Below are 25,635 nucleotides of genomic sequence, written 5' to 3'. Positions count from 1 at the left end.
ACTACAATATTGTCTTCAATTGGAATTTAAATAACTTGTATGAATGCATGAAACATGCTACAATTTGAAAAAGAAATTTTTATATTAATTCCCAACTTTGAATTTTATACATATCCCAGGGAGTTGCTACCTACCTCAAGATATATAACAAAAATATTAATTTATTTTTGTTTATTTTAATTGTACAAAAAGAAAATATACTGTTTCTCACTTGCATGTTTTTTAATAGCAAGTCATCAGATTAATTGATGACAGGGTATGGCTGCTTTAGAAGTGATATATTAATAATATTATGCCACGCAGAAATAAAGCTGTAAGTTATAAACCAAAAGATTTTTAAATGCAGTATATTTCTTTCCAGGAATGGTCAATCTAACAAATTCAAAAGCCATAAAATATTTTGGGTTTTGTTTTAAAGTAGTAATTGTTTATCTTTGTACCACCAACTCACATAGGTTTCTGGACAAACTTTATGGACTATTTGCTTTAAAATTTAAGAATAATTCTTTCTTCTGTAGGGTTTTGGACCGACAAGGAGGAACTAAAGAAATTAAGGCAAAGCGAAATAGTTTTCAAGCCACAGAAGAAATGTCAAGAATATGAAATGAATATGGAAAACTGGGTCAAAGCCGTGAAACGATCCATGAATTGGTATAACAAGATGTAACACTAAATGAAATGATCAAAACCATGGATGACTGTTTTATATAATGTGCAGATGAGACAAAGCTCAGGGATAACCAATATGACGATGATAGATTTAAAATGAGCTTCACAACCTGGGAGAAAAAGCTTTGCTTTTTAAAAAAACAAACAAAAAAACTTACTTTTTTCCCAAACTTTGGTAAGATTGTAAGGCAGCAATACCTTAAGCAAATTCTAAAGGACATTAGCCATTTTCAACCATATTTTGACAATATGGGTCCTTTTCCTTTTTATACTGGGTCAGTGGAACATAGGAACATAACAGTTTACCATCTGAACTGATAGCTCTGAGTCAAGCACCATTCACATTTTGTTGCAAAATTATGTGGAAAGTATTTCTTTAATTCTTTAAAATTAAGTGGGCTATTTGAAGTCCTAAAAAGAAAGAATAACCGAGAAGATGTGGAATTTTGAAATATTAATATTTTATAGTTAAAGCCATAGTTTTTCAATGTTGTATCCAAATATGAGCTCAGTATGTCCCTCTCAGATAAGCTTATTTGTTAGTCAGTGCTTTCCTTTATTGAGCTTAAAGTCACTGCCTTAATTTTTTTCTTGTTCAACCAAAATCTGAGCACTATTTATATGTTGAAAAACACTGAAAAACTAATTTTAGTTAATGAACTAAAAAGGATGTTGATTTTTAAGGAATGGAAAAATACCATTTATTTTCCTTCTCAAATAGCATTTCTTTCAAAAACTTCTGGCTAAAGTATAGCATTCTGTTTTTTCCAAATTGCAAGCAGTTAACATAAATCTTGCCTTTCTTCTGTTACCTTTCTTAGTTGTTGAGAAGCTTGCATAAATGTCTTTTGTTTTTATTAAGTGCCTAATTGATAGAGCTTAGTTTGAAGAAAGTGCCCAAATTTACCAGTGACTTAAGAATTGCCTTCATCCTTAATTGGAGTATTTTAGTTGTCCATGTATCTTTGGTTTTGTTTTTTTTTTTTTTGAGACAGGCTCTCACTCTGCTGCCTGGGTTAGAGTGCAGTGGCGTCACCATAGCTCACTGTAACCTCAAACTCCTGGGTTCAAGCCATCCTCCTGCCTCAGTCTCCTGAGTACCTGGGACCACAGGCACACGCCACCATGCCCGGCTAATTTTTCTAATTTTTGTAGAGACGGGGGTCTCATTCTTGCTCAGGCTGGTCTTGAACTCCTGACCTCAAGTGATCCTCCCGCCTTGGCCTCCCAGAGTACTAGGATTAGAGGTGAGAGCCACTGTGCCTGACCCATGTATATCTTTTTGATGCTTTTCTATGCTCCGCATCTCTCTGAGATAATGTGCGGTGGATAGCTGTTAGAAATGATGAGAGTGTGTCCATGCTAAGGATTGCCCTAAGGCCACTGAGCCAGAGATCCACAGAGAGGAGCAGGGACAGTCCCACATTCTCAAACTTTCTTCCTAGAAACACTTTAGAGGAGTAAAAGTTGTGAGTAGCTTCAGGCCAGGTATAGAATTGTCCTAAGGCAGTTGACCTGTTCCCATGTTATTTGCCCCTCCCTACATTTGGGGTAAGTTCCATTTGGATTTGCACTAATAATGAATTTATTTCCCTCTTGGTCAGGATTTATCACATAAAGTCCTTCTGTTATAAAACTAGCTGTGACATAATAATGTTACTAAAGGAAAGACTGTTGCAGAGAATTTTGTTGTTGCTGTCATATATGTTCATTTTGGACACCAATAAGATAGAAACTGACAGTTAAATTGCACTTTCTGCAAATTCCATTTCGGTGAACTTCAAGTGTTTTCTTAAATTATTAAAAGGTTTTGATGAAGGCATTGTAGAAAGTATGTAGTATCATTAACCTCACTAATTAAGATTTGGAAATATTTTTGTTAAATAGAAGTGCTTTTATTTATTGTAGTAAGTCACATCTCATATATAGATAATATTCTTTTCATTCTTTCTCTTTTTTACATCCTTTTTACAAAGCTTGGTGGCCAATTAAAGGCTTTCCTATCCAAATCATATGAAAGCTGCTTTGTTGTTTTGATATTATAGATTCTACTTCTGAGTGGGTCTGATTTAATATGAAATAATTCTTTTTGTGTTGGGCTATGCTGAATTATAATATTATTAATACCTAAAAATTTTTTCATTTCTTTTCCACATTCTTCTTTGCCAACATATAACCACAAAATAAAGGATAAGAATATCTTTTAGATAATGAGGGACGATAACTTTGAATATCTCTCATTGGAATTGTGCATTTCTTCAAGAATCAGCTACTTTTTCCTTTTCTGAATCTAAAATCTAATCTTTCATTTTTAATATTTCTGGACATTTTTAGTGACACAGTTTAGTAAATCTTTTGTCAGATTTAACCAAAATCAGAAACATGACCACATTTGCTTTTGTGGTTGTAGAAACAGTTGATAATCAAAATCAATTGAGCAAAAAAATTCCCTTTCTATCTTTCAAGTTTATTTTTCATTTGTATGCTAATATTTGGAGTTTGAAAAAATTTGTGCTACTATTTCTCAGCATGCTTTATTATTCCATTACGGATCTATCAGATATTTTTAGGAGGTCTCCAGCTATCTCGTCAAGGAGGAAAGTGTTTCTGTACATTCCATCTTGAAGTGGTACTAATTGCTTTTATATTGTAGACTTACTGATTTTTAAATCTTTTATATCCAACCATGACATGGTTTCACAACCTCAGCATTGATATTTTAAACTGGATAATTCTTTGCTTTGGAGTGCTGTGCTGTGCATTATAGGATGTTGAGCAAATCCCTGACCTCTGCCCTCTAGCTACCAGTAATATCCCCGTAGTTGTTAAGGCCAAAAATGTCTCCAAACATTGTCATCCTGGGAGGCAAAATTGCCCCCAATTAAGAATCATGACATAGGCTGTTAGGAGAAAATCAAAGACTCAGTGAATACAGTGTCATATTCCTTTCCCTCTGCCTCATTTTACCTTAGGAAATGTTTGTTATCAAAAACAGGTAGTAGTATCTTAAAATAAATAAAGTTTCTATAATACTTTGCTGGTTAATGAGGAAAAAGAAACCTCATGTAATTGTCTTCTGATGTTTTTATCCCTTCAGCTCCACCTCTGTAATTTCTGTGGTCTTAATTACTTTAGTAGGTCCAAGACTTCAGTATAGGATTAATGTATTCTACAGATCTTCTTTGATTTGATCTGCTTCTTTGCTTCCTTTTCATCTCTGAGCAAAGGAGATGATCACTCACTTTTATCTGCTTTCTGTGCAAACCTTTACCAGACTGGAAGCTCCTGGAAAGCAGAAACCATGTCTATTTCCCCAGAACTTAACATTTTGCTTTCATATTTTTGGGATAAATTTTTACTTCATGTTTATAAGTGCATCATACACATTTTTGTCCTTGATGTTAGTTACTGCATTTATTGGTAGGGAGCAGTTTGTATTTGTTGCAGGTAAAATATGTTTCTGTTCAATTAAGAAGGACTGCTTTGTTATCAGAGCTAGAATCCTCACATTGTGTATTTAAAATTCTTCATATGTTTATGTATTTGCAAATGTATTTGTGTATAGATATGCCTCCTAAATGTACCTTGTTACATTGGGAGGTACAATTGAAGCCTTTTTATTTACAGATTTTATATATTTGACTGCAGATGACAAAAAGATTGAATCTTAAAAGTGCCAAACACTCTGGGTGCTGTAAGGTAGGAACTTCATAAATAGTCCCTTCTGGACTTATACTGGGGACCAGTTGTTACTTTAAAATAGTCCATCAAATCATAACTTGGTAAGAGAAAAAAATAATAACAAAAAATAAAATAATCCAGCCCAGGAGTCTGGCAAGAATTTTGTAATTTTTTGAGGGGAGATGTAGCGCTACCCTGGAGTTCTTTGACTTTCAGTGGTTCTAGAGTCATCCCAGAGATAGCCTAGAAGGCTTGAATCCATCCTAAAGGATTCTGAATCCCTTTGGGAAATTTAGATCATGTTTTTTCAATAAAAGTTATAAGCCCCAAGCACGCTTTAGACATTTATGACCTACCTGGTCCCAGAATCATCTCACATACCCAAAGCCTGGTCATCTGGTTAAAACCAGTCAAAATGGGTAACCTCAAAAAGGTAAATAGGTGATTCAAAATCATGTTGGTTTTTTAAATTTTGGAGCCTCATAGCCATAAATATTTTGTCACCAGCATCTATTCTAAATCACTCCCTGTATCGTCACCATATTCTCATGGGACCTTTGTTCTAAAGGAACAAGGAATGATCTTGGGAGTAGGAAGGACAGAGATAGGAACCTGCAAAATCAGATATTTCTGAACTTTCTCTGTTACTCTATATCTATAGTCTTTCTCCCCTTTATTGTAAATTGGGTCTGTTATAAAATGGCTATGTCTAGACATATATCTGTATTGCTTAGGGAAAAAAGATACCAATTTATCTTTGTAAGAAACTGCCAAGCTGTTTTCCAGAGTAGCTATACCATTTTACATTCCCACCAGCAAAGTCTGAGTGATCCTGTTTGTCTACATGCTCACCAGCATTTGGTGTTGTCACTGTTTTTTATCTTAGCCATTCTGATGGACGTGTAGTGATATTTTACTGTGGTTTTAATTTATATTTCCCTAGTTAATAACGATGTTGAACATTTTTATGGGCTTCTTTTTTTTGCCATCTGTTTATCCTCTTCAGTGAAATTTCTGTTCGTATCTTTTGCCCATTTACTAATTGGTTGTTGGCTAATGAGGCATATGATTAAATATCATTTTAAAAGTTTTTTTTTAAAAAAATGAGTCCAATGACTTAAGAAGTCATTAAGTAGGATTTTTCAAATCCTTCTAAGCAAAGTGTTTATAGCATTTTGAACATGATTTTTCAATGTACTGAGCACAAAAGTTCTTATATTCCTTCCGTGCTCATTACAGAGTATGGTACTAATACTGTGTAATAGCAAAAAAGTTTCAAAGATACCTTTACTTAGAATGTTAAGTAGAGTGTACAGATATATACTTTGTACATAGCTATCATAATGTTTCTAACCTTTTTTATTTACAATAAGCTGATTTGTTTAAAGTTTCTAGGATGATTTTTTTGGTGGAAAATTAATTAGAAATTTTTCTGTTTGTGCAAGATGGCAAATATAGATTCCAATTCACATGCATCAGTAAATTCATAATCTTACTTCTCTGATGTCCTTTATGAATTCCACAGTTTTATTAAATAGTCATTGAGGACCTCATAAACCATTGTTAAGATCAATGGATAAAATCAAGGATGCACAGCAATAGAAATATTTTTCATATGTATGTGAATTTTTCCCTTACCTTTTTATCTACATTAAGTTTTAGATTTGTTTTTCAATTTTACCTGGACATTCTTATTTAATACTATTTCCTTGTTTTGTTTTCTGCACATTAAGAAAGTCACAAGAAACCAGGTACTGTGGCACCCACCTGTAGTCCCAGCTACTGGGGACACCAAGGCAGGAAGATCGCTTGAGACTAAGAGTTCGAGGCCAGCCTGGGCAACATAGTGAGACCCCGTCTCAAAAAAAATCACAGAGAAACAGCATATGTTAACTACAATTATGACTTGAGATAAACTTGGGCTTATATGGTTAGAGAAGAAGGGTTTTATGTAACTTTCCCTCTCTTTATTCTATATTCTACATTCCTGCACAATGGAAATTACTAGAGAAGATGGTTAATTCTTTGTGGTGGGGAAAATATCATTTGTTATAAAAATATACTGTGTTTTTAAATATTTAGAAAGATTATAAATAACTAGAGGAAAGGTAATTTCATGTACTAATATGATGGAATTAGCCTAGCAGCTGTTAAATATCCCTTTTGAAAGTTATAATCTAATCTAAAATTATTTGGGAAACTACAATGAAATAGTGAATGATTGTTCTGTACTTGTTGGTGTATTAAATTCATTTTTTATTCAGTGTTTCTCTGTTCATTGCGTCAAATTCACACACATATTTAGTGACATCCATATGGTGGAATATTCAGTTAGATATCTGGATTCCGTTCCCTGACCATATTGAAGTGTCTTACTATCTCTGAGCCTATGGTGTTATATTTTGTAGTAAGAAATTTGAAGAATGAGGCTGGATGCAGTGGCTCACACCTATAATCCTAGTGCTCTGGGAGGCCAAGGTGGGAGGATTGCTTAAGGTCAGGAGTTCGAGACCAGCCTAAGCAAGAGTGAGACCCCATCTCTACTAAAAGTAGAAAAATTAGCCAGGCGTTGTGGTACACACTTGTAATCCCAGCTACTCAGGAGACTGAGGCAGGAGAATCGCTTGAGCCCAGGAGTTTGAGGTTGCTAGGTGAGCTAGACTGACACCATGGCACTCTAGCCCAGGTGACAGAGCAAGGCTCCGTCTCAGAAAAAAAGAAAAAGAAATTTGAAGAATGATAAATATTGAGTTATTTGAAGAAAAGAATGGGTTTTGTTTTGTGTGGTTTTTTTTTTTTTTTTTTTTTTTAGTTCAAAGTAGTATTAGTCTAATGAAGAGGACAAAGAATGGGGAACATTATGGAGATATGTGAAGCTGACTTTTTTGAAATTTGTCTGGTTATTTTATAGCAATAATTTTAAAGAATGGATTTTATTTTAAAAATCATAGGAAAAAAGAAACAGTGATGATACAAGTAGTAGTGGATTTTTTGATATTTAGGAAAAGAAACAGAAGCCATTAAGAGGTGGGAATTACAAAGCAAATATAGTAGGTTTGCCAAATTCCCTCTGCCCCTCCCCAACATTTGCTACCAAATCTCAGGGAGTTTTCATATTCTCTAACCCAGCCCACAGGGGCCCTTGTCTTCTCTCTTACGTAAACCATGTCTCTGTCAGCATCCTGTTTTCATCATCAAACACTGTCAAGAACTGAGAAGTCTGAAATTTTACTCTACTTGGAAGCTAACAAGTTAGTCTCCCACAGTTTTCATGGATACAGGTTGAGTAACCCTATCCAAAATGCTTGGAAGTATTTCAGATTTTTTCAGATTTTGGAATATTTGTGTTATATATACTTAACAGTAGAGCATCTGGAATCTGAAAATCCAAAATCTAAAATGCTCCAATGAGCACATCCTCTGAGTGTCATGTTGGCACTTAAAAAGTTTCAGATTTTGGAGCATTTCAGATTTCAGGTTTTTGGATTTGGGATGCTCAACCTGTACTAACAAAAGTTAGGAGACTCCTGGGTCAGAGATTAAAGACTTTATTACTTATGACATAGCAAGCATCAATTATCTTCATATTTGCATTGTTTCTCCTTGCTGCCCAAGACCCATGTGGAGCAGCTCAGGTCCATGCTGTGAGTGCAGTGGTTTGTGGTACAGGTCAAGAACCTCAAGCATAGGAAACCTGAGTCTTTGTAGTGTGTTGAAAGTCAGCCTGCCCAATTCTTGCCCCAGAGGAAATTATTTTATTATATTGGAAAGTTGAACAAAATTACACCCTGCTCTGGAGGGAGGCATCATCTCTATCTTACAACAAAAGCCACAGTACCTCTGCTTACTTACAAGACAGAAATGAGAGAGCTATGTAAAATTTTCTCCCAACAATAAATTCATTATCTTGATTGTGGCAATGGTTTCAGAGGTGTATATATATATGTCAAAACTTACCAAATTGTTCAATTTATGCACAGTTTATTATAGGTCACTTATACCTCAATACAACTGGGGAAACAAAATCTTGTGACTCAAATATGTCATTGGGACCTGCAGTCTCAGCATCACACGTGTACTTTTCATTTTCAGAAAAGCAGAATTTCAGGCCTCATCCTAGATCTACTGAATGAGAATCTGTATTGTAATAAGATCTACCAGTATCTAGTCTTTGACTTTTTATTTTGAAATAATCTTCTTTTTCTTTTTTTTTTTCATGTCAGATGGGTAATGTGCCAACATCATAACAAGGTTTGAGGGAGGCACGTCTCACACATGTGCATGAAAAGCCAATCATGCTTATGAATTACAAAAGGATCGTGAAATAATTTTAGATGTACAGAAAAGTTGTAAAAATAGTACACATAGTTCCCCTTTCACCCAGCTTCCCCTAATTAGCATCTTATATAACCATAGTAAAATTACTCAAACTAGGAAATTCACAATGATACAGTAGTATTAACTAATCTACAAACCTTATTTGAGTTTTGTCAGTTTTCTGAATAATGCCCTTTCTTTGGCTCAGAATTCGATCTAGGATCCTACACTGTATTTAATTTTCATGTCTCCTTAGTCTCCTCCAATCTGAGGCAGTTTCTTCATGGCCTTGACATTTTTGAAGAATACTGACAATCATTTTATAGAATGTCACTGAGTTTGGGTTGGCCTGATATTTTCTTCTGATCAGACTGAGTTTCTGCATTTTTGTAAGAATACTGCAGAAGAGATATTGTGGCCTTCTCAGTGCATCCTATCATGAAGACACATCCATATGTCTTACCACTGATGACATTGACATTGATCACTTGATGAAGGTGGTGTCTGTCTGCCAGGTTTTTCCACTGTAAAGTTACTATTTTTCCCTTAGTAGTTAGTAACAATCTTCTAAGGAGATAACTTTAGGACCATATAAATATCCTGTTTGCCACCACACTTTCACTCACCAGTTTTAGTGTCCAGGGATAGTTCTTGCTTGCAATGATCATTCGTGTGGTATTTGCCTAGTAATGGTGATCTTCTATTTCCATTATGCCTGTATATTTATTCATTGAAATTCTGTTGTATGGAAGAGATGTCTCTTAATCTCCATTAATTTCTTATTCAATTATTTATATCATCATTGGTCACCTCTTGCCCCACTTCACATCCTCTTGGCCACCTTTTTATTCCAGTTATTGCAGCAATCAGCTGCCCAGTTAACCTGACAGCACCTTGCTTCATTTTGCCTTACCATAGCTCCTGTTTTGTGAGCTGGGATTTCTTTGCCTCTCAGCTTAGAATAATTGTCTGAACTCACTGTCATTTTCACCCGTGGCCAAACATGGAAGTACTAGAGAGTTTACATTAGAGAGTTGACACTATGAGGCAACTTTTAAACAATGGGAATGGGAGCCAGTGTATAAATATATTCCTCTTCCATCCTTCAAGTGGACAGTTGTGAAGTGTGCTCTTCACAGCTCTGTGGAGAGTCCCTTTCAGGTTCAAGCCTCAGTAGCCCCCAGCAGTGATCATCTCAGTAACACATCCTTGGGTTGGCTTTTTCCTCCTTCATGTTTCATACTTGCTGTCTCCCACTCTTGTTCTTTGGAATCATCTCCCAGAATAAACCACCTGCACATAACAATTTGCATCAGGATGTTTATGGAGAAGGAGAACAAGCTAAGATCTGTGCATTACCAGTTAAATATTTTGACTCTCACCCCTGTACATAACTTATGACCCTGTGGAAACTTTCACATGTACAAAAGAGACAGGAATATTCACAGTATCAGTAGAAAAGTAAAAAACCCAAATGCCTTTCAATAAGAGAGTGGATTATGTAAATGTTATTTTACATCAGTGAAAATGAAGTGAACACTGATAGATTACTCTTTCTTACAAAATGTTCAGCATAAAAATAATTTGCAGATGAATAATATAATAAATTTGACCCCAAATGTATGAAGTTCAAAAATCTGGAAAACTAAACAATATTATTTTGAGATACATACATGTGGGTTAAAATTACAAAGAAAAACATGGAAATTAAACAAAATTCAAGGGTTTTTTTTTGTTTTTTTGGTTTTAGTTTTCTTTAATGAAGAGTGTCACACTCTGTCACCCAGGCTGGAATACAGTGGGGCAATCACAGCTCACTGCAACTTTGAACTCCTGGGCTGAGTCTCCCAAGTAGCTGGGACTACAGGTGTGCACCACCATACCCAGCTACTTTTTTTTATTTTTTAGAGACGGGGGTCTCACTGTGTGGCCCAGAATGGTCTTGAACTCCTATCCTCAAGCAATCTTCCTGCACTGGCCTCCCAAAATGGCCAGGATTACAGGCATAAGCCACTGCATTGGCCTAAGATGTTATTTTAGGAAGGGAAAGGTGGAGGAACACATTGATAAGAGGCACATGAGGCTCAATGGTGTTAATGTTTTCTTAAGCAGGTACATGAGGGCTTACCGTGATTCCTTATACCTCACATTTACTTTATATTTTTTAGGATGAATAAAATATTTTATCCTAAAAAGACTTGAGGCCATTAATCCTAGCACTTTGGGAGGCTGAGGCGGGAGGATTGCTTGAGGCCAGGAGTTCCGAGATCAGCCTGAGCTATATAATATAGTGAGACCCTGTCTCTACAAAAAAATTTTAAAAATTAGCTGGGTGTGGTGGTATGTACCTGCAGTCCTACCTACTCGGGAGGTTGAGGCAGGATGATTGCTTGAGCCTAGGAGTTTGAGGTTGCAGTGAGCTATGATGATGCCACTGCACTCTAGCTCAGGCAATGGAGTGAGACCCTGTCTCAAAAAAAAAAAAAAAGAGAAAAAAAAGAAAAAGACTTTAGATTTGATATTAGGTTACTTTTATAAGGATGAATGTGAAATTTTTCTATTGTCCTAACAGTCATTCTAGAAATAAACTGGGAGGAGCTTGTGTCCCTCTCTGAGGAAATTTTAAGGTTGATTGTCCTCTACCCTATTAAGATGATTAAACCTTACATAATAGGACTATCTCTAGAAAATAAGACCCAGATTTAACACTTTTAAGTGTTCTTATCTCAGTCACTGGATGGATTGGTATGAAAAGTGGATGCTTTTTAAAAAAACAATATCATATCTGGAACTGTGCTGACAACTACAGATCTTTTTGTGTGCTAAAAGATGTCACTAAGGACCTTGTTACTCAAAATGTAATCTGTGCCCAGTGAGGAAGCACCAGCATCACTTGGAAGCTCGTTGGAAATGCAGAATCTAGGCCCAAACTTAGAGTCTGAATTTTAAGATTCCCCAAGTGGTTACGATGCACATTACAGTCTGAGAGGCAGTGGTCCAGGAGTCCTACACCTCCACCTGCAGAAAGCAGTATCCAGTGCCAGGAAAGGGCAGCACATGGGAATTCCTCAGGTTTACCTGTCTTTTTCACAGCCCTCTCTTTTTTGGCTATGCTTTGGCCTGCATATTTACAAGTAGGGGAGACTTTATTTATTTATACCTCTCTCCTCTCATCCAGTCAATAAAAATGTATTGATGGTTGAGCACAGTGGCTCACACCTTTAATCTCAGCACTTGGGAGGGCCAAGGTGGGAGGATCGCTTGAGCCCAGGAGTTCAAGACCAAACAAACATATTGAGCCTCTCGGAAGCATTGAGGATGCCTTAGGTGAATAGAATGACATGGCTCTGATTCTTGAGGAGTTTACAGTCTAATGGGATACAGGTACCAAATGAGTAATTACAAGTTAGAAAGACATACAGAATTTTATGTATGGGAAAAGAGCTGGAGATGGGGACTCAAATGAAGCTTTTCTGGAGAAGTGGTGTTTAAGCTTAGATGAGAAGGCATGTGCAGTTGAGTTGTGGGTGAACTAGGGGATTGTTACAAGCATACGAAATACCAATTAATGGAGCTCTTTGAACATTTATGTTTGTATTTCCAATGCACAGTTCTCGGCATGCAATAAGTGCTTAATAAGTGTTTGCAGAATCAGTAAGTATTCTGTCACATTTCAGACGTCTACTGTCTGGCACTGGAGATAGTGGAAACTTTATTTTATTTTTCAAAGGAAATAAGATCCCTTAATGGGGAAATGAGAAGGAAAGCTGACTGTTCTGCAAATTGCTAAATTGAAACTATGAGTGGGAATGAAAAATTGATTTACATGAATTTTCTTCCCTGTAGCAACTCCACAATTTATTCTGTTCTGGAGAATTTTCAGTTTTTGGCTTCAAAAGCAAGCTGTTCTTCCTTATTCTGAATTTCTTGGCCTGCTGTGAAACAAACATTTACTGTCTTTTAAAACATACCCTTATTAGGTCATGGAAATTCACAGCTAGATCAAACTAGTTTGTGGAAAATTTGAAACTTTCACTGCCCATTTTACCTTGTGGTGTTGGAGAGTGTTATGAATCATTGACTTTTAAGTCATTTTTTGAAAAGTAATATTACAGAATGATAATTGCCATCATTTATCGAACAGTTACTACATGAATTAAGTATAAGTTGAGCCATATGAAAATTGCCAAATATCAGCAATTTCATATGGTTTAACCTAATGTTATCTTCAAACTCTCACCTTAGAAACTTATAAAGACGTTAGGGAATCCCCGATGGCCATAGGTTTACTCCAAAATTTAGTACTGAGTTTTCTTTGTAGACAAAGAGATCCTGAGAAAGTTATAGCTCCTCAGTAACACCCACCTCTTTTCTCCCCACTAGCCCAAGCACTTTGTGTATATACTTCTATTGTGGTTATTCACATTGTATTGATGTGGTTTATAATACAATCCATCTCCTCTGCTACACTGAGTTCCTTGAGGGTGGAAGTTTTTTCTTTCTCATTTTTGTATTTGTAGTGCCTAGAATGGTATTTCTTAAATTGAATATAACCTTAAGAAAATTTCTTGTGGAAATGAAATAAATTTTATTGATTCGTTATTGGAAAATGTAATCACACCATTGGTGTTTTTGCATTTTAGAGTCAGTGGAGTACTGCATTTGGCATTCTTGGACTCTGAGGACTCTGATGTACAAGTATACAGAAATTGTCTCTCCACCTCTCCCCAGATAAAGATCCAAAGTTGCTTTCTCACCTCCCTCACCTCCTTTAGGTATTTACTTAAATATCACCTTCTCAGTGTCACCTTCCTTAATCACCCTATTTAAGACTGAAGCTATCCCTCCAACACCTCTGCTTGATTTTTTTCCCCATAGCATGTATCAGCATGTAATCTGGTTTTTATTTTGACTATTTGTTTTGCATATTGTCTTTCCCACCCCACTAGAATGTAAGCTCCATGAAGGCAGGAGTTTTTGTCTCTTATTTTGTGCACTGGTGTATCCCCAGCGTCAAAAATAGTGTTTGGCGTATAGGAAAACTGTAACTTTTGATTGAATGAAGTGAAATGAGGCAGATATAATCGTTTTAGGGTTGAGCTTTCATGCCTGTCTCCATTAAAGTGGAAGCTTCCATCTCCTTTCTGAAACTCCACAGCGCTGCTCACAAAGGATTTTTCACATTGGCAGGAATGAATGGACAAAATCTTTTAATATTGAACTAAGTGGACGGTATTTGGGGGTGTGTGCAGCGATTTTCTCTTCAGTTTCCACGTGACATGATGACCTGGCCTGGTTCGTGTCTTAAGCTTGCTTGAGCATTGAAGAGCCTACACATCCCCTATGATCTCTAACCCATTTTGTCTGAATAATTTCAAGGTGTCCCACACTTGGCCCCACGCATAGCCTCACTCACGATCACTTGTCCCCATTCCCCCTTTCTGCGCCTTCCTCGGGGCGACACATCAAAAGCCCAGGGACCGAGATGTAACCGCCCCAGTTCCCCTCTTTCCAAGACGGCTGGAGTTTTCCTCCTTCGGGGGCAGATGGAAAAGAGACTCCCGCCCTTGTCGGGTGGGGCGGTGGGAATGTGGGGGGGTGGGGAGGAAGTATTTCCAAAGTCTCAGGCCTCGGTCCTGCAGCCCACCCGGAAGCGCGGGGGAGCAGGGCGGTCCGGTAACCGCGGCGCACTCAGGCAAGCCCTGGGTAGGGGGCACAAGGGGCGGGCACGGAGCGTGTGAGGCCCCGCCCCTTCTTCTCGCGGGCCCCTGTCCCTCATTGGGAAGTGCGGGGGCGGGGTTTGTTTACTCCTGGCACGCACCGCCGGGCCGGCCAATCTATGGGGATCTACGCCTGCCGTCACACAGCCGCAGGGCCAATCGGCGCGCACTGTGCTGCTCCGCCGCCAAAGCTGGCGCGGGGGAAGCGGGGCTGTAGCTGGGCCAGGTGAGGGCGGACGAAGTCTGCGGCGAGCTGGGCTGCGCCGCCGCCCGGCACGCTGGGCGCGCCCTGACCCTTCCTCTTTGGCAGGCTCGAGGGCGCGCGCACGGCCGGCGTCCCGGGGCTTCGAACTCCCGGGCCTCTACCGGGCAGGCCGCGGCTCCCGGACGGTGAGTCTGCCAGGACCGGGCCTCCGCCGAGTGCGGGCGCCACAGAAGCGGCGGCGCCCGAAGACGTGCTCCAGGCTGGGCCCGACAGCCTTGCGTGGCCGCCTGGTCCTCTGCAGCCGAACCGCGGTAAGGGCCGGGGCGAGGGCGCGGGCCCGCGTGCCGAGGGCCTTTGGCGCGTTCCTGGGCAGGCTTCCCTCCCTGCGCGTGGGTGCCCCCTTGTCACCCCGAGTCCCATCTGTTTAGTCCCACGGCTTCCCAGGCCTGGCGGAGTAACCCTTGAGTGTCTGGGCGAGAGTCGGAAGTTGGAGAGAGTCACCCCCTACACACACAGAGCAAATTGGGGGAGGTCACGTCCCTGAGTCACTCCTCGTGGAAGAGAGGAAGGCTGCTTTCCACTTTATGCTTCTCTTCAGAGAAGGATGGCTTCTAAATCTGATTTTCTGACTTTTCCCCCCGCTTTCATGAACCACCCGCCTCCATCTGTCTCCACCAGGTGTGTTTTTTGTTTGTATTTTGTCTTTTTTAGTTCCAAGGCTTTTTTGCTTGGAAGAACCTCCACATAAGGGAACTTTTCTCTAAAGTAGAGAATCACTCTTGGGCCCTTTGAGAAATTCTGGAAAGCCATGGTCCTTCTCCACAATGAAATGTAAAGGTTTTCGTAGGATCTCGCTGAGAGACAGCAGAACGACATGGATGAGCGCTCGGCCTCTCGTACCAGCCTGTGCTAGCTTCCATTGTGTGATCTTAGTTTCTTCATCTGTAAAATAGTAGTACCTGTCTATTCGGTGTACTGTGGGGAGTACACGGACTAATTTAAGGGAATGCACTTGTAACAAAGCTCTCTAGGTATTAAGTGCCCTGCATGAGTTAGGCATGTTTTGTTATTGACTGCCATGGATGCTGGTTTAGAAGAGTACCCTGTATTGTTTCCCTTTCTCTGTTGAAGCAGTTATCACGCTTATTCTTTTTCCATAGTCACTGCTGAAGCTCCGTTTAGCCTTTGCATTCTTTTCTCTTTTCTTCATTCTGTCTCAGAGGGCACAGACTCCCTGTCTCACTTACATGCTTTTAGTGAGTCAGTAGTTCATTCTTCCCCTTCCCCTCTGTCCCCCAAATCTTAGTTTTGTGTCTTTTTGCTTGATTTCCACAGCCTAATCTTTTGTGGGCCACTTATTTTCTTTTCTCGTAATGGATTGGAATCATCTTCACCTAACAAATATAGTTGAAGTTATTAATGTGTTCTCTATATTGCATAATGATCCTGCCTCTGTTCAAAATTAAATATAAAATAGTTTAATTGATCTTTAATTGCATCTTTTCCATTTTGTTGGTTAGCTTGTAATTTAGCTAAAGCTTTATCACTATCATATAACTATAATTAATCTTTAATGGCAGTGTCCATTCTCAGATAACACTAGGAGAAAAATCAAATGCCTAGACCCCAGATTCTATCACACTTGTGTGCTGGCTTTGGATGTGTTTGTTATTTATTACAACATATTGTCCCTGGAGCTAGTCTAGTCTAATGGCAAACGTGGTGTCTGTAGCCTTGTTCTGGCAGTGCAGTTGCAGTTTCAGCAGTGTCACACTTATATTTGTTAATAAAGGCGCAAGACTTATTAAACTCTTACTTCCTAGTTATCTTCATTTCTAGATGCTTAGTTATGAAAGAAAACTGGTTGGGCCTGGTGGCTCATACCTGTAATCCTAACACTTTGGGAGCCCAGGCAGAAGGATCACTTAAGGCCTAGGAGTCCAAGACCAGGAGTTTGAGGTTGCAGTGAGGTATGATGATGCCACTGCACTCTAGCCCAGGCAACAGAGGGAGAACCTGTCTCAAAAGAAAGAAAGAAAGAAAGAAAACTAAATTTTTCTAGTGTGTATTACTTCATATTCCCGTTTTGTGATCATGCAATTCACCCACCCCTGTTCTTGTGAATGTGTAGTATAAGTGGCATATTCAAGTTTTTCCCTTGCAGCCAAAATTCTTAACTGTCTGAGCTATGTGTTCTCAGTACAACTTGAAATGGAATGTACATCCTAGTCATCATCTTTTAAAGTCTAATTGCAATAGGTATCATAATGGATCTCAGAAGAAACTAAAAAGCATAAGTTGACTTCTTTTAGATCATAGAGTTTTAAGTTATAATGGATTTTAAAGATTAATAAATATACTACTCAAGTTGAATCCTTTCCATTTTAATCTGGGATACACGACTCTCTAGGGATGGGGCATGAATAGATTTAAAAGTAGGTTTGTGAACTCTTGGAAATTTTATGCAAAATTATATGCATTTGTATATTTTTCTGGATTTGTATGTCTTCTCTGTGGCAAAGATATTTAGACAATTCTAATTTTTATTTGAGATGGTGTCTTGCTGTGTTGTCCAGGCTGGTCTTGAACTCCTGGGCTCAAACAGTCTTCCTGCCTCAACCTCCTGAGTAGTTGGGATTATAGGCACATGCCACATCTAGCTTGGACACCTCTCATTTTTATGAGACTCTTACTGAACTGGAAGTTGTATAGTCATTGTATATGTTCTATCTCTTCTGTATTATGGATTTTTGTGTATTTGAAAATACTGTATTCCACTGATTCTTTTCTTTTGTAGACAAAATATTCTCAGTCTTTAACCTCTTCTAGTGACTTTTATATCATTGTTTTCATTTGAACCGCCTCACAGTAATGATGGCTTACTTGTGGATTTGTTTTAGTTCATCCACATTCTTTTTAAAAGCATGTTACCCCAGATTAGGTATTAACTAGTATAAAATACCATAAGTTAATCTCTCTGGCTTTAAAACATGTGCTTTAAGAGTAGATTAATTTCTTTGGCAACCACATCACACCGTTGATTCATTCATGTACTGGTTGAGAAGATTAACTCTGGGGCTAGCCTTCCTGGGCTTAAATCTTAGCTCTGCAGTTTATTAGCTGGGAAACCTTGAGTGAATTACGTAAACACTCTGGGCCTGAGTTTCCTGATCTGTAAAATGGGGTTAATAGTAGCATGTATCTTACATGGTTGTTGAAAGAATTAAATTAATGTATATATGTAAAGCATTTAGGATGGTTTCTGGCATCTAAGTGTAATATATATGTTACCAGTTATTATTGGTTTTGGAGTTTAAATTTTTGGATTGTTTTGTCTATGTTCTCCTAATTCTTAAAGTCATGCTTTCCCAATTCTTTAATAGAATATTTTTTGGCGGACTTCACATTTATCCATATTAAATTTTTTTTGGAGGTTTGCTTCTAGTCTGTTGACATTTTTTAAAATCCTCATTTGGTCATCCAATACATGTCAAATTTGTACATTTGATAAACTATAAGTTTGATAATGTTGGCATTGCCTTCATGCAAATCTTTTATTAAAATGTTGACTAGGGTGGGCGCTGTGGGTCATGCCTGTAATCCCAGTGGTTTGGGAGGCTGAGGTGGGAGGATTGCTTGAGCTCTGAAATTTGAGACCAGCCTGGGCAATATAGTGAGACCCCATCTCTACAAAAAATTTAAAAAATTATTTAGGTGTGGTGGCATGCACATGTAGTCCCAGCTACTCAGGAGGCTGAGGCAGGGGATTGCTTGAGCTTGGGAGTTCGAGGCTGCAGTGTGCTGTGATTGCCCAACTGCTCTCCAGCCTGGCTGACAGAGTGAGACCTATCTCTAAAAAAATAATGATAAGCAAATAAATAAATAAAATGTTGACTAGGCAGGGCTAAGAGCAGAGCTTTTGCCCTGCTAAAGACCCCTCTTAAGAGTGATAAAAAATGTATTAATTCTTTGGTTCAAGTTGGTCAGCCCAGTTAGAAATTCAGCTAATTTATCATTATCTGCCTCAACTATTTCCAGGTTCACACAAGGAATATATGAGGAACTTGGACAGTTAGTTGCCTTACTAAAACTCAGATTCTATATGCCTCATTTTTTTAACCCTAATGACTGTCAGGAAAAGAGCTTTAATCTGTCATTACTTATTCTAATGAAACTTTACTACTTTCCAGTAGCATATGTTGATTACTACTTTTTCTTTTCTTTTTTTCAGGAAAGGATTTTTTAAAAATTCAAGTAAAAATATGGAGCGTTTCATGAATTTACAAGTCATCCTTGTGTAGGGGCCATGCTAATCTCTGTTTCGTTTCAATTTTAGTATATATGCTGCTGAAGCCAGAACTGATTACTACTTTTTCTAAGTGTTCACAAATTTCTGTTAGTAATGATTCCAGAATCATGTCTAGAATTACTTTTAACCTCAATGATCAATAGTTGGCAGGATGCCATTTTTCTTTTTTTTTTTTAATACCAGCACTATACTTTCCTGTCTTCGGTCTTCTGGCAACCTCTCTTGCTTGCCATTGTTTCTGAATGATTGCCAACAACTGTGTGGAATTTTATTTGGAGCAATAAAACTTGTTGAAGGTTTGCTTAGAGCAGTTAGGAACTTTCTCTAATCTTCCTATTCATATCGAGCTTTGGTTTCCATCAGTTCATTGATTAAATTTATTAAATGCCCATTTTGCACAAGCTACCAATACTTGTTTTGCCCCATCCAGTCTGAAGATAATTGTTGTTAATAGAAATGCCTGAAGCAAAAAGTTTATCCGTAACCATTTCTCTCCATCCCTACTGTTATTACCATAGTCTGAGCCACCTTTCCTTCTTCTCTGGACTATAGTAATAGCTTCCTATTGACCTTCCTTCCTCCATTCTTTTTCTGTCTCTAGTCCTTACACATGGCAGCCAGAGTCATCTTTGTTTTAAAAATACATGTATCTTTTTAAAGTCTTTTTTTCCCTATTGGAATAATCTGTGATGATCTAATTAGAATTTTATTCTGAGTATAGTATTTTCCAACTCCCTTCTTCTGTTTTCTGTTTACTGCCCTTTTAAATTCAAGCCTTTTTTTTTGTTTGTTTGTTTTACCTTCCTTATTCTTGGGGATGGTATGAACCAGCACAGCAAGCCAGCTAGCAGGCATAGAGAGATGGTAACTCCCCACCAGCTGGTCTTTGTGTGAGTCACTCAGCAGGCACATATGGAGTGCTTACTGTGCTATAGGCACTGTGTGAGGCACTGAGTTGACAAAGGGACATGACGTTGTCTCAGCCCTCAAAGAATTCTAAGTGTATGGAAAGATAGAATATGGGAAAGTAGTTTGGAGAAGCCAAAAATCTTTGTAGCTTCTTTTTGGTTGGGACTTTCCAGTATACTTTCTGTTTTTCCTAGGGTATTGTGAGTTCATTCAAATATAAGTAAGTGATTTGAAAATTAGCCATTTTTTAATTTAATTTTTTAAATTGACATATACTAATTATACATATTCATGGGGTACATGGTATGTTTCAATACATATAATGTATAGTGATCAGTTAGTAGGGTATGCATCATCTCAGACATTTATCATTTCTTTGTGTTGGGAATGTTCAGTGTCCTCCTTCTAGCTATTTGAAACTATATATTATTTTTAGCTATAGTCATCCAACAGTGGTATAGAACCCTTTAACACTGCCATCCCCAACCCTGGTCCGTGCCCCGCCCCACCATCTGTGGAAAAATTGTCTTCTATGAAACTGCTTAGGAAAGGTGGGGTGCACGGCAGGAGGTGAGCGGTGGGTGAAGGAGCGAAGCCTCATCTGTACTTATAGCCGCTCCCCTTCACTCACATCACCGCCTGAGCTCTGCCTCCCCGCCCTGCTGCACCCAACCCCCATGGGAAAATTGTTTTCCATGAAACTGGTCCCTGGTACCTAAAAGATTGGGGACCGCTGCAATCTCTCCCTGTCTCTAGTATCTTCTGTTCTACTTTTAACTCTATGAGATCAGTTTTTCTTAGCTTCCACATATGAGTGAGAACCTGCGGTGTTTAACTTTCTATTCTTGGCTCATTGCACTTTAGGTAATGTCCTCTAGTTCCATCCATGTTGCTGGGAATGACAGGGTTTCATTGTTTGTGGCTGAATAGTATTCCATTGTGTGTGTGTGTGTGTGTGTGTGTGTGTGTGCGCGCGCGCGCGCGCGCATGTGCATTTTCTTTATCCATTAATCTGTTCGACACCAAGGTTGATTCCGTGTCTTGGCTATTGTGAATAGTGCTGCAGTAAATATGGGGGTGCAGATATCTCTTTGATAGAGTGAATTCCTTTCCTTTGGATAAGTTCCCAGTAGTGGGATTGCTGGATCGTATGTTAGTTCTATTTGTAGATATTTGAGAAAATTAGCTATTGTTTTTGATTGATTATCCTTTCACTAATGTCACTGTTTACTGTAATTTTAAAAACAGAGCATTTCTTTGTAATGTTTTATGTGTTATCTTAAGTTTAGCTGTATTTCAGTTAATTGGTTAAATTAGGATGATGAGCTGTGTGACTCTATTAAACTGACTGGTTTATTATGAATAGAAACAAGTATATACTTAGATAAGATTATACTGTTAAACTAACTTGTTTGTAACATACTTTATTGTAAGGCCTATATGTCCTTTGGTACATATTGTATGTCCTTTTGACTTGTTAAAAAATTATATGTAGGCTAAAGGAAATACGGATATTATGAAGTGACATAAAATCTTAAAGTTGTGATGAAAGAAGAAAAAAATAGCTAAGAGGGTTCCCAGAAGTAGGAAGAATAAAAATATAATAGTTCTGGGCATGTATACCTCTCATCCCAGCTACTCAGAGGCTGAGGTGGGAGGATTGCTTGAGGCCAGGAGTTCGAGCCTGTAGTGCACTGTGATCACACCTGTGAATAGTCACTGCACTCTAGCCTGAGCAATATAGTGAGACCCCATCTCTAAAACAAAACAAAACAACAACCAACAACAAAAAAATAGCAATAAATAGTGGAAGAGTCTGTTGTTATTCACAGAGCAAGAGTACCATGTCTAGAAAAACCATTGTACTTCATAATCAAAGATGTTGTGGCTAATGATGCTGTTATGAACAGGAGTATGGATATATCTGGTAAATTGAATTGAATATGCAACCAGAAAATTGGTGTGTTTGAAATAACAGTATTAGTACATGTCTTTGTCATCAATGTAGAAAATACAGCACCAAAGGATTATTTTCTTTTCACTTTTAACTATATTGACAAACTTCTAAACAAAGCCTTAATAGGCTATATCTGTATCTAGGTATGCCTGTCTGTCTGTCTAATCTATTGATCTGTTAGTATTAGAAGTTTCTTACTTATTTGACATCTTTTCCTGTTTGTGTAAAATTTACTCCGGTAATTCACCCTGTAAAGAAACAATTGGCCTTGAGTGAAAAACACAGAACTATTATTACATTAATTTGACTTACTAATTTATGTAAAACATTTTCTGATTTTTAAAATCATCTTAACTACCTCAAGAGTTGAGAAATCCTCAGCTCACCATCTAATTATTTATTAGGATTCCTACAGCAGTATGTAAAGAAATTTTTCATGTTGTGACTAATGGCAACTTTGATGAATTTTGCACGATTAATCTAAATCTGTCTTAAGTAACCAGTCTGCTTTTGGTAAAATTTGTATGTCCAAAATAGGAAACTCAAAGTTATATTTTCTAATACTCACTATGTATGAATTTTTTTGTCTGATAGCTATCCATTAAAGCACTCCCTATTTTATCTACCCTTATTCTTTTTTTTTTTTTTTTTTTTTTGAGACAGAGTCTCACTGTGTTGCCTTGCTGTGTCACCCTGGGTAGAGTGCAGTGGCATCATCATAGCTCACTGCAACCTCAAACTCCTGGGTTTAAGTGACCCTCCTGCCCCAGCCTTCAAAGTAGCTGGGACTATAGGCGTGCACCACCACGCCTGGCTAATTTTTTCTATTTTTGGTAGAGACAGGGCCTCACTCTTGCTCAGGCTTGGTCTTGAACTCTTGACCTCAAGTGCCCCTCCCACCTTGCCTTTCTAGAGTGCTAGGATTACAGGTGTGAGCCACCACACCCAGCCTAACCTTATTCTTATGGGTTGTTTATCTTGCACAAAATCCCATATTGCCTGAAGAAGAAGATAGGAAATCAGGTGCTAAGGATGAGAAAAGACATGCTTTCTAGACTCTTCTGGGCCTAGGGTCTCAGGTTTGGCTTTCTGACTTTTTTCTTTAATATTTGGCTGCTTTCAAGGCTGGGCACGGTGGCTCACACCTGTAATTCTAGCGCTCTAGGAGGCCGAGGCCAGAGGATTGCTTGAGCTCAGGAGTTCAGGACCAGCCTGAGCAAGAACAAGACCCTGTGTCTATGGAAAAATAGAAAAAAATCAGCTAGGCACTGTGGCGTGCACCTGTAGTCCCAGCTAGTTGGGAGGCTGAGTCAGGAGGATCGCCTCAACCCAGGAGTTTGAGGTTGCAGTGAGTTATGATGATGCCACTGCACTCTAGCCAGAGTGACAGAGCAAGACCCTGTCTGAAAAAAAAAAAAAAAGCCCCCAATTTTTGGTTGCCTTCAATTTTTAAATTTTAAAATTCTTCCTTATATTTTTAGTCTCACTCTGCAGAGATAAAACCATGTTAAGGAAGATACTTTTATTTGAAATATGATAGATTAAAAAATTGTATATAATATAATTACACAGCTTGATGAATTTTCAGTAAATATATCTGTGTAACCAGCATCGTAGATCTAGAAAAGACTATTACGAGTACCCTAGTACCCCTTTCCAGTCATGAACTCTGTTTTCCTCAAGGGAACTACACTGACTTCCGACAGCATAGATTGGTAAAATCACCTTGAACCATATCTACTTTTAGTTCTTTTGATGGTTATAACTCTAAATTGTCCATTTATTGCTATATTTCTTTTTTAAAACAACATTTTATTTTGAACTAACTTTAGAGTTGACAGGAAAGTTGCAAAAGATGTAGAATTCACTTGTATCCTTCATTCCATTTCCCTTAATGAAAACATATTACATAATCATAGTATAATTATCAAGAGTAATATAATATTAGTATCAGTTTAATATTATTGACCAAACTATAGACTTTGTTTCAATTTCACCATTTTTTCCTCTGACATTTTTCTGTTCCAGGATCCTATCCAGGAACTGCACTGCATTCAATTGTTATTTCTCCTTAGCCTTCTCTTTTTTTTAACAGCCTTCAGTTTTCCTTTGTCTTTCATTACTTTAACATTTTTGAAGAGTACTGATCAGTTGTTTTCCAGAATGTCCCTCTGTTTGGGCTTGTCCAGTGTTTTCTCATGATTGGAGTGAGGTTATGCATTTTTAATAAAAATACCACAAAAAGGATATTGTGTCTTTCTTTCACAGAGCATTACATCAAAGCGTTCATCATGTTGATGTATTTTATCATTGGTGATGTTTACCTTGATCATTTGGCTAAGCTGGTGTCTGCTTTCAATTTTTACATTTAGATTCCTAATTCTTCTGGAGTTTATTCTTGTGCATAGTATGAAATATGGATATAATTTTATCATTTTTCAAATGACTACTCAGCACCATTTATTTGTTAGAAACTCATCTTTCCAATTGATAGGAAAAAAGGTTTGACAAAATTCAACACTTTTTTATGATAAATAATACTGAACAAACTAGGAATAGAAGGAAGCTACCGCAACATAATCGGGCCGTATATGAAAATTTCACAGCTAACGTCATACTCAATGGAGGAAGCCTGAAAGTTTTTCCTGTAGTATCAGGAAGAAGACAAGGATGTCCACTTTCACCACTTTTGTTTAACATAGTACTGGAGTCCTAACAAGAGCCATTAGGTAAGAAAAAGAAATAGAAGGCATCCAAACTGGAAAGGAAGCAGTAAAATGATCTTTGTTCATAGATGACATGGTCTTATATGGAAAAAATCCTAAAGATTCCATTAAAAAACCCTGAATCTGATAAACGAATTCAGCAAAGTTGCAGAATACAAAATTAACATCCAGACATCAATTTCACTTCTATACACTAACAGTGAACAATCTGACAAGGAAATTAAGAAAAAATTCCACTTATGATAACATTAAAAAGAACAAATAGGCTGGGCATAGTGGTGCATGCTTGTAATCCTAGCACTTTGGGAGGCTGGGGTGGGAGGATCACTTGAGGCCAGGAGTTTGAGACCAGCCTGAGCGAAATAGTGAGACCCTGTCTCTACAAAAAATAGAAAAATTAGCTTGATGTTGTGGTGTGTGCCTATAGTCGTACTTGGGAGGCTGAGGCAGGAGGATCACTTGAGCCCAAGAGTTTGAGGTTTCAGTGAGCTGTGTATGATGATGCCACTGTACTCTAGCTCGGTAACAGAGCAAGACCCTGTCTCAAAAAAAAAAGGACACAATATTTAGGAATAAACTTAATGAAGGAGACAAAAGGCTTCTAATACTGAAAACTACAAAATTTTGCTGAAAGAAACTAAAGAGGACACCAATAAATGGAAAGACATCCTGTTTTCATGGATTGGAAGACTTAATATTACTAAAATGTCAGTACTACCCAAAGCCCTGTACAGATTCAGTGCCACCCCTATCAAAATAGCACTGTTGGGCATCTACCCAAAAGATCAAAAGACATTCTATAATAAAGACATCTGCACCCAAATGTTTATGGCAGCACAATTCACTATTGCAAGGCTCTGGAAACAACCCAAGTCCTTGTCAATTCATGAGTGAATTACTAAAATTTGGTATATGTTTACAATGGAATATTACTCAATTATAAGAAATGACAGTGATCTAGCACTGCTTATATTTTCATAGATTGAGCTTGAGCCCATTATCCGCAGTGAGGTATCAAAAGATTGGAGGAATAGTCTACACATATACTCGCCGTCAAATTGGTACTAACTGATTAACACTATGGTGCTCACATGGTAGTAATATTCTCCAGGGATTAGAGGGTTGGGGGGGACAAACTCACA

The 25,635-nt window shown here is 38.0% G+C and overlaps 1 protein-coding gene and 2 non-coding genes across 6 annotated transcripts in view; 1 reads left to right on the top strand and 2 right to left on the bottom strand.

Moving 5' to 3' along the window:
* Positions 1 to 6,613, top strand: part of GK5 (glycerol kinase 5) — a 69,633-nt gene extending 63,020 nt beyond the window's left edge. For 2 of the 4 annotated variants that reach the window (XM_045539376.1, XM_045539374.1), the window contains 2 exons: positions 519 to 651; positions 4,297 to 6,613. In XM_045539376.1, the coding sequence (XP_045395332.1) occupies positions 519 to 651; position 4,297 (134 nt within the window). In that variant the 3' untranslated portion in view covers positions 4,298 to 6,613. The remainder of the gene's footprint in view (positions 1 to 518; positions 652 to 4,296) is intronic. The other 2 variants (XR_006732594.1, XM_045539375.1) reach the window with 2 other exon arrangements.
* Positions 6,614 to 8,567: 1,954 nt separating this feature from the next.
* On the bottom strand, positions 8,568 to 8,668 carry LOC123630927. The gene has a single exon (XR_006732857.1). It is a non-coding gene; the product is annotated as a small nucleolar RNA U13 (small nucleolar RNA).
* Positions 8,669 to 18,848: 10,180 nt separating this feature from the next.
* LOC123631161 lies at positions 18,849 to 18,952 on the bottom strand. The gene has a single exon (XR_006733030.1). It is a non-coding gene; the product is annotated as a U6 spliceosomal RNA (small nuclear RNA).
* Between the last annotated feature and the right edge of the window lie 6,683 nt (positions 18,953 to 25,635).

The sequence above is a fragment of the Lemur catta genome, chromosome 1, assembly GCF_020740605.2.
Source record: "Lemur catta isolate mLemCat1 chromosome 1, mLemCat1.pri, whole genome shotgun sequence".
Taxonomy (NCBI): domain Eukaryota; kingdom Metazoa; phylum Chordata; class Mammalia; order Primates; family Lemuridae; genus Lemur; species Lemur catta.
The sequence above is the reverse complement of the archived record's forward strand: the minus strand, read 5'-3'. Positions and strand labels throughout refer to the sequence as shown.